The sequence below is a fragment of the Mesocricetus auratus genome, unplaced genomic scaffold, assembly GCF_017639785.1.
Source record: "Mesocricetus auratus isolate SY011 unplaced genomic scaffold, BCM_Maur_2.0 Super-Scaffold_100047, whole genome shotgun sequence".
NCBI classification, from domain to species: Eukaryota; Metazoa; Chordata; class Mammalia; order Rodentia; family Cricetidae; genus Mesocricetus; species Mesocricetus auratus.
The window spans coordinates 3,700,593-3,710,644 of NW_024429224.1; the positions used below are offsets into that span (position 1 = coordinate 3,700,593).

The following is a 10,052-nucleotide window of genomic DNA, read 5'->3' on the forward strand; positions in this document are numbered from 1 at the left end:
TAATCTCTGTGCACGTCAGTTTTTTTCTTTTTTTCTTTAACAATTACGGTGTACTGTACATGGGCATGTGTGTGGACATGAGAGGGACCACTTGCAGGAGCAGTTTCCAGGGTCCTCAGTCTTAGGAGGCAAGAGCTACCTCCTTAGGCCCAGGCCTCAGTTTCTAACTCTGCAGAGCTTGTGAGGATAAAGTAAGTTAGTATACGGAAGTGGTTTAAAGTAGTATATAAACACTACAAGCTAGCTGTTATTAAAAGGGGATACTGAAATTCAGAGAACAGTCATGACAAATTTACATAGCCAGGATCTTTGAGTTACACTCCAGTCCAGCGTTTCTGTGGGTCACAACCCCTCCAGGGCTTGAATGACCTTTTCACAGGAGTCGCCTAAGACCATCAGAAAACACAGAATCCACATTCTCATTCATAATGAAGTAGCAACGAAAATAATTTTAAGGTTGGGGGCTCACCACAACATAAATATTGTTTTAAAGCATTGCAGCAGCATTAGGAAGGTTAGAAGCCACGGCTCCAGTCTTTGCCTCTCACACCAGTTAACAAAAATCCTTCCTCCCGGGCTAGTGCAACTAACAGCATTTCCAAAAAACAAAGCCTCTAAATGGATGTCAGTAGGGGGTTCCCCCAGGTGGTTTATTATCCTGTTGAAAAGGCATCTTGGTGGAAGAACTGAAAGAACAAGTCAGATTTAAATGATACAGTATCAACACGGAAGAAAAAAAGAATAGGCTTCAACAACTGGGCTAAAATCATTTGACTCAACTAAAGAGTTTGTTCAAAGACTTTATCAGAAACATGAAATCCAGGCATTAAGATCAAAAGATAAGCTTATAATTTTCTTATAACTAAGCTGTAAATTTCATGGAACACGTTTGTAACAGATGTGAACTCTTAGGGCAGAACCCCAAATACTTAAATAACATTCTCATCCACTCAAACTAGGTTCTGATGCAGTAACTCCCAATTGTTATTCACATCTTTATGTGACATTGTTTCAGCCAACAAGTTCTAAAGAATAAATTCTAGATAGCAGCTACCCAAGGTAAGGAATAAATCCCTAACTCTTTTTCAAGACCAAATTCCTCTGTGTAGTCTTAGCTGTCCTGAACTAGTTCTGTAGACCAGGCTGGCCTACTGGAGTGCTGGGATTAAAGGCGTGCACCACCACAGCCCAGCTAAATCCCTAACCTTTAACATAGTGACCTGCTTACACTAAAATGTTATTCACATTAAGAAAGGATACTCCTAGGCCCCAGGAGGATGTGTTTCTCCTATTCACACTTCATTACTATCTCAGTAACAACCAGGTTGAAAATAAACCAATCTACAAAATGGCATTGCCAAATCACAACTTTAAAAAGGACCCTAAAAACAGATTTGCCTATGTAAATAAAACAAGCTCTTTGTTAAATTATTTTATTTGTAACTATGTGCATGTGTATGTATGTTTGTGTGGGGGTGCAGATGCCCATGGTCAGAAGAAATTTGAACCCCTGGAGCTGGAGTTACTGGCAATTGTGAGCAGCCTCAACTTGTACCAGGAACCAAACTCTGATCCTCTGGAAGAGCAACAATTGCTCTTAACTGCTGAGCCATCTAACTAGCCCCATAGGATTGTTAGTTTCATAGTCAAGTCGATCATATAACATTGGAAAAAAGGCTAAGTAAGGGTCACATAAGTCAAACTGGTGTGTGGGTTCCCAAGCAGGCATGCTATTCTTTTTTTTTTTTTAATGTAATTTGCATCCCTTATGAGTATTCTACAATTCTGTTGCAAAGAATCATGCTGTGTTTGTTACTAGATTTGGTTCACACAACTGTTAAGTATATACTTCTTGCAGAAAAATGGAGCTGTTGGAAAGCTGCTGCCCAATTCAACACAGCAGCCAAGAGTAGGATTCATATAGCAGAAACAAAAGGCTTATCAGAGCTCAGTGAGAGCAAACTGACACATTTCATTTAGTTTCAAACAGAGAAAACAAAATCGTATGTATTCATTTCCAGTAAAAGAATAATAATTACAGAAAAGAAGAATCTAAGTCAGTGCTTGAGACAGTGCTTGAAGGCACCTTAGGCTACAATATAGCAAGACTCTCAGAAAAAAAATGGGAGGGGGGAAATGCTGGGGGGGAGACAAAGAGAGAGGAAGGAGAAAGGAGGAAAACACACACAATACTAGTAATAGAGGTAAAGTCACCATTTTCTTATACATTAAGTATGTTCACTTGTATCAAGGGTCTCCCATATTTTGGTTTGTATGCTCTAAGAACCCTTCTTACATTCTGAAAAATTATTGGAAACCCCAGAGACCTGGTATTATATGAATTTATCTATTAAATGAAATTTTTTAAACTATTGCTCACTTAAAAGTAATTAGTAACTCATTACATGTTACATATTAACAAATAAATTTCCAATAAAATATACACTTGAAAGAATAGCACCATTTTACAAAACTCTTCGATATTTGGCTTAGATAGATTCTCTTCACCACTCTGTTGTGACACACATTTAAGTAGACTAACGTATAGGCAGAATATCTGGCTTCATAAATTATAACCGGAAAAAACAATACTTGCTCTTTAAAAAAGGTGTTTTTCTTTTATGTCATACTAAAATTCAGAAGTGGTAGTTTCTTAAAGGTTAGTTCAAGGTAGAATCTAAAACCTTATCACTGGTCGGGGGCTGTAGTTCAGTTGTAGAGTGCTTGCCTAACCAACTACAAAATGGCCCTAGTTCCAATCCCCAGCACTGCAAAAATTAAAAACATATCAGTAAAATATGTGCACTCAGGTACATTAAGTTGCATTTCTGAGTAGATCTTATTTTCTTGTGATAACGTCTAACAAAGAGACTTGTAAGTCATAATCCTCCTGCTTCAACTTCATGAGTGCTATCATGACAGGAAACACTATGCCCAGCCAGGCAGTTATTTTCAAATAGCACACCTACACATGTTTTGGAAAATAATGTATCACTTAGTTACATAGACCCTGTAAATGATAAGCATACTTTATCATACAATACAAAAAAACATACTTTTAATATCATCATCTATCTCATCAAAAAGTTTTCAGTATTGAGAAGCTGTGAAGGTCATAGTAGCAGGTCAAAGACTTTAAAAATCCCATTAAACTAGGCACAGGCCTTTAATCCCAGCACTCAGAAGGCAGAGGCAGAAAGATGGATCTCTGAGTTCGAGGCCAGCTTGGTTTACAGAGCGAGTTCCAAGACAGCCAGGACTACACAAAGAAACCCTTGAAAAACATTACATAGATAGATATAAATAGGCAAGTTTTGACCTGGAAAACATCCTGAAAGAATCTCAGGGACCCCCAGAGGTCTGTGAACTTCATTTTGAAAGACACTGGTTTAGATGCAAACTAAATTTAAAGACTCAGTATGTTGGAAGAGAGTAAGTCTAAAACAATTTAGTAATAACTGATCAAGAACGATGAATAAGTACAGCCTCATTACTTTTTAACAACATTATTTAGAATACATTAAAATTACACAGTAGGATTCAAGACCTTTCTTCTCTGAAATAAACTGTAGAAGGCAACTAGCTGTATTTGATCCAGTAGACTATGCATTATTATCAAAAACAGTCAAACTGAAACTCTTAATTCCAGGGTGATATGCTTCAAGACTGAAAAGACACATGGATTAGAGGCTTTTAGATGAAAACTGGTGAAACTAGTTCTCCACATTGAGCCAATCTCTCATTTATTTTGAAATAGATGTTACTGAACTCTTTCAAAAATCTTTATTAGATAATGTCAAGGAAACATAGGCAAAATATCAAGGGAAGTTCAACTTTAGTCTTTTGGAAGAAAAATAAAGAACATGGAAATCTTAGCACTGCAATAACAAATTGTTGATCCTACTTTGAGCTTCATTTGCATGTTTAAATTTTTGTTCTTAAATTATAGGAATAATTAGATTTCAGTCTTTTATCATGTTGGAAGCAAGCTGGATTAAAAAAAAACATCTGAAATGCCGGGCGTTGGTGGCGCACGCCTTTAATCCCAGCACTCGGGAAGCAGAGGCAGGCGGATCTCTGTGAGTTCGAGGCCAGCCTGGTCTACAAAGTGAGTTCCAGGACAGCCTCCAAAGCTACAGAGAAACCCTATCTCGAAAAACCAAAAAAAAAAAACAAAAAACAAAAAAAAAAAATATGAAATGCTTTTTAGAGAGATCTAAAATTCCATGGTTCTCTCAAATGAAAGGAGTCGAAAATTAAGTAGCTAAGGAATACCACATGAGGAACTTAATTGTGTCTCTCCCTCAAAATTATCCTCAAGTATATTTAATGAATTCATTGTTTCTAATGAAAATAGTAGTTCAAGCATCTGTTACACACATTTGTCACAAACACACTGCAACCACAGATCCAATGTATTATAGTTTATTATTCAAACAATTCTTTTGATTACCATCACCAACCTAAAAACAAAATCTTGCTGACAGTGAGAAGTCCTATTCTGGCACACACCCATAGAGTGTATCTCTAAATCAAATACTGGGATTTGTTTTCTGGAGTACAATACACGATGCTGCCCAGGAAACCGGTTTTGGAAACATTACACCTGCCAGCTGACTTATTAACAGTGTCCATAGAATTGACACCAACTTCAAAGTAAAAATACACTACTACTGCCATCTGTGGTTCAGGGTTGAACAGCTTCACTGCTGTAAACAAATTTAAGGACTCAGAATTTGCAATCAGAATACAAAGACATTTTTTCGAAATGCAAGGATATCATTTTTGAAGAAACTTTTCTAAATTAACTCATAAAACAAAATCATACCATTTACTTGTATGAAACTTAAGAATTCATAATTTCTTAATCTGGAATTTCATAATGCTACAGAAAAACCACAAATATCTTGAATAAAAATGTTTCCATTGCAAAGGTTAACGTTTGAAAATCTTAAAACCTGTATTTTTAAGGAAATCTTGGAGTTTTCTCTTAGACATAATAGTAAATTCAGCTTGCTTCCAACATGATAAAAGATTGAAATCCAATTTTTCCTATAATTTAAGAAAAAAATTCAAAAATGGAAATGAAGCTCAAAGTAGTCTATTTTCCCAACTTATTTTCTCTCAATTTGCTTTCTCAAATGACAACCATGGTAGCATGGGGATCAAACGAGTCTGTGCAGCTGGGGGTGGGGAAAAAAGCAATTCAGATCCCAGCAGCCAGCTGAGGAAATCCTCGTCCCTCCCGAGCTAAATCACTGTTAATTAGAGTTGCTGAGAATACTAAAAAAGGCTGATTAAAATAATTTAAATTGTAGCCCACAGGAAAACTAATCTGTTCTCTTCAGAAATGGCTCTTGAAAGAGTGCTGTTTAACAGGTCATGAGAACAGAATCAAATATCTCATTTAAATAAATTATGCCTACTTGTTTCTAAACAATGGCTATCTCACAAGGTTACAGGGTTAGGTGTTGTTTTGTTTTGTTAATTTCCCATAACTTACAGTCTAACACCTGAACTATGCTGTAAACACTGGGAAACAGAAAGACTGGGGTTGATTTTAGGAATATTGTACAACAAAGTTACATCCAAAGATATTTCTAAAATGTACAATTAAGATAAAGATGAATCCAAAACTTCACCTACAAAAGCCTCAATATCCAAAACAGAATTCTCTGGCTCAGTACCAAGCCACCTTACAACTTAATAATTCCAGCATCTCTGAAACTTGCTTATCAAACAGATGTCCATAAATATTCAAGGAATTACCTATACCAGGAAAACACGTAATAAGAAAAAATTTTCTTGAATTTTTAAGTTGACCTCAAGAATACAAAAGTTTGAAAGCAAACACTTTTGCTTCATAACTTATCTGTTTGAAAAGAATTGGTTATGTTACACCACTACCCATATGGGCACATTAGAAAACTATCTGCTGTTTAAAACTGCTTCCTTCTTGAAATGGAAGCCTATTTATCTGTACACAGTTTTCTCTGATTCTGATCCCTTTTCATAAACAAGAGGACTATAATATGGTTTTTACACGTAAAATAAGTCATTTTCTTCTATTTAAAAGATATTTTACCAACTGTCCTACAGTTGTTACGTTTTAACCTAGAATTCTACCTTTGCCCCACAACCCCAGGCGGGGAGGGATATGAGAAATCAGGAAATATTAATATGTATGAGTACAGTTTTGAAAATCTGCATATCTTTTCACTAACTTCCCTTCTAACACCTTTTCATGTACTTGTACAAGCATACAATTCCTGCTACAAAAGGTAGAATGAATTTCATATTAGGTATGCTATGCTCAAACTCTAAAAATGAAGAGTGCTCAGCAAACAGTACATCAGGGACTAGAAATTTGGTTATTTAACACCTCAGATTTCTCCTTAAGAAAACTAGAACATTCTCAGTTGATTCAAAATTAAGTTTTCAAGTCACAGAAGTAAAAAGTTAAATTTATGATGTAAATTACTTGGTAATTTAAGAAGCAAGCATTTTAAGCCAGATATGGTGGCATGCCCTTTTAGTCCCAGCACTGGGGAAGCAGAGACAGGCAAATCTCTGTGAATTCAAGGCTACCCTGGTTTACAAATTGAGTTCCAGGACAGAAAGGCTACACAGAGAAACCCTGTTAAGCATTTTGATGGTAAAGTCATGTGGGGGAGCATCCACGGTATTTAGTGAGCTCATTTCTTCCGAGGGGTAATAATGTGAAATTATGCTCTTAATTCCTTATAATGGCTATAGTCTTTTTGCTTTATATTTTTAAAAAAGTCTATTCCCTCACTCTCTTGAAACATAATGAACAAATGCTCCTAAAAAATCTATTCCCTCACTCTCTTGAAATAAAATGAACAAATGCTCCCTCAAAGCATTCATCTCCCTTTGAAATCCCAAAAGGGAGCAATCACTATTACAACTAAATGAGTTTGTTTGTTATGAAAACCACAAGCCAACAGCTGAATATAGCAGAGTCAGCACAAGGGATTCCTGGAAGGGTGATGGTGCATCAAAAGGCTAGCTACTCTGTTCTGATGGAATCATAAAAACATCTGGAGAACTGTAAATTCAGCATCAATGGACTTCTTAACACAAACCAAAGACCTTCTCTCTAGATAATGACTTCAGGAAAAATGGAAATGTCACCAGGATGAAAAGTTAAAGGAGTGCTTTTCTCCTCAAAAATCAATCTCATTTATCTTTGGAGAAAAATAGTCATTAGGAAGGAAGAAAAAAAAGTCCTCTATCCCAAAGGCAAACTTTATTTTATATTTTGAAAATTCTCCTGGGTACTTTTTGGGTAGTTAGTAACATAAGCTGTAAAACACTACACACACAAAACACTAATTTTTATTCTGAAAAACAAACTATGCTACAAAAATTTCCTATTTTCTTTTGAACCAATTAAGCTGTGAAATGTTTCCATTATGTTTTCGACAAAAAAGAATATTTTTGTATCACTAACTTGGACTGGGGTGAAATGTTAAAGACACTTTTAGCTTAACATATACTGTTTAAGTTTCTTTTAAATAGTTCTGATCAGTTGAGGAAAAGATGAGTATTAACAAGTAATCTGACTGAGATAAAATTGCCACTCAGTTCTTTAAATGTTCCAATGAATAATTAATAAAAATGCATTGTTCTCTGGCTTCCCTTACAATAATATTCTTAAGTGAACTGAAAGTGATGATTGCAATAAAATCTGTCATCTAATAGTAAGCACAGGTGGGACCAGGAACTATTTGCAAACAGGAAGGCATTTTGAAACTACACTAACAGGGATATCTGATAGATCTGGAAATTGAACTTAAAAACCTGCAAGGCAAGTTTTAGGTAAAAAAAAAAATTATAACATTCACAGGCTAACACCAAACTAAATCTCTGCATAAATTAACTTTTAAAACGTCAAACACATTAAAGAAATCATGCTTGTTCTTCTAGACACTGTCCCTTTCTGCTCTAACTGTATTTCTTCCTTCCCCTTTGTGATGTGGGATTTTATTGATCCAAAACATAGTCACATTCAGAATCAGTTCCCCCACCGGATGCCCGGCCACCTAGATATCCCACACATCATACACTTCTTTAAAACTTTGAAAACATCAACATTTGATCATATCAAATTAACCAGGCTCTCTTCTAAACAGGGTTTTTTTCCTCTTGGCTGGTTAAAAAAAAGGAAGAAACTAAAGATCTACTGAATGAACAATGTTTCACGAATTAATAAACTTATGAAGAAACAAATTCAACAAGATTTCTCTTCTGTGGCTCCCCATTCATTCATTCATTCATTCATTCATTCATTCCACAACTGAGTGCCTCAGTGACTTTAGGGTTGCTTTCCCCACACCTGCCAGGCCGGTCCTGATTTGAAAAACTTCTTACTAAAGCAATTAATTTTTAGTGCCTCCTAAATGTCCCCGGTGTTTGCATTCAATCTGAAATCTGTTACTTGTTAGACACTGTTCGGGTCCTAGATCTTCCAGAGAATTGCGCGTTTATGGCGCAGAGAGGGGAGGAGGCACGGATCTCAAGAGAGCCTGCCCTTTATTCGGAAATGAGGAGATGTGAAAGGTGGGAGGCAGGGCAAATAAATAAATAAATCGGGTTTGCCGCGGGAGCGTTTGCCTGCCGTAACGAGCACCCTTTGTAATGCAGGCCTCCCGGGGCTATCGCCTGCACTAATTGCTCCAGGGCGCTTTCCAAGTTCAAAAGTTCACCTTTTACGACCTCACAAAAGCTCCTTACACGTTACCAATAAAAACATTCCGCTGCAAACACCGAGGGGGAAAATATCAAACAGAAACAAATAAAACACTGCGCGGGGGGAGGGAGCCAACCCGGAGGAACCTGAGGACAGGGTAGGGACAAGGGGACCCAAGCCGCCGGGCCAGGTGAGGAATTCTCTGCTCCCCGAAGGAAAGCGTCCGGCGAACGCCGGGAAAAGGCAGGTGTACCTCGAGCCCCGGCATCGCGCTGGAGACCTGATGGATCCAGCATAAAGTCGTGGCCTGGGAGAGGGGGCCTGGGCTAAAGGAGGCCAGGGGACAGGAGTGGGCACCGAGGTCCGAGGAGGGCCACCATTAGGGTCTGAGAAGCAGGGGCGGAGGCTCGCGGGGCTGGGAGGAAGCGTGGGGCTTCCTGAGGAAAACGCCCCGGGATAGGTGCAGGGTGCCGAGGTGTGGCATCTGCGAGCCCCCAGGTGGAGGAACAGGGTGCTCCAAAAACCAGCCCCCCCCAGGGGAGGAGCAAGCACTGCCGTGGACGGGACGGGACGGGGGGGAGGGGACCCGGGACCCTGCGTAGAGAGTGCGAGCCCGGGGTGGAGTCCCGCAGCCAGAGTCGGCCGAGGGAAAGGGGGGTCGCGGGCGTCGGGACCGCCGGGGCTCCGAAGGCCCTTCACCCACCGTTGCGCGGCGGCGGAGGGAGCGCGGCGGGCGGCTCCAGGAACCCCGCCGAGCCCCCGCCGCCTCCCCCTCCGCTAAGCGGCCGTTCGTCCCGCTCCATGCGGCGGCGCTCAGGGCCCCCGCAGGCTTCGCTGCTCCGCCATGGCTCGCGCCCTCGCAGTCGTCGTCGTCGTCGTCCACCGGGGGCGACGGGGCTGTCAGGGGCCGGCGGGCTCCCGGCCGCCGCCGCCGCGCGCTCTGGGCCCGCGAGCCTCCCGGCTCCGCGCCCCTCCGCGCCGCGCCCCCTCAGCACTGGCCAGCTCCCTCCCCCGACGTCACGCGCTGGTGCCACGCACGTGCCCGCGGGGCATGCTAGGAATTGTAGTCCTCCTGGCGAGGCTGGCCCCTCCCGCGGGGCGCTACCAATTGAAGGGGTGAGATTAAAAAGGCAGTCAAGAGGAAAGAGAACCAAAACATACCATTACTCCGAACTCCATTAGAACTTCTGATATACACAACTTACGTGTATATAGGTGGCTACGTCACGATCCTCTCCCTGCTGTAACTTGTCCGTATCCAGAGGGCCCTGTAATTCCGGCTGCCTCCCCGTGCTAACAGTGGGCCTTTCCAAGGAGGCGGGCCCGCCTGGAGCCCGGC

General features: G+C 40.3%; 1 protein-coding gene across 1 annotated transcript in view; it reads right to left on the reverse strand.

Moving 5' to 3' along the window:
* The window catches only part of Nr6a1 (nuclear receptor subfamily 6 group A member 1), a 172,851-nt gene extending 163,200 nt beyond the window's left edge, over positions 1–9,651 (reverse strand). The window contains exon 1 of the mRNA XM_040735591.1: positions 9,417–9,651. Within this exon, the coding sequence (XP_040591525.1) occupies positions 9,417–9,516 (100 nt within the window). The 5' untranslated portion in view covers positions 9,517–9,651. The remainder of the gene's footprint in view (positions 1–9,416) is intronic.
* Positions 9,652–10,052: the final 401 nt, after the last annotated feature.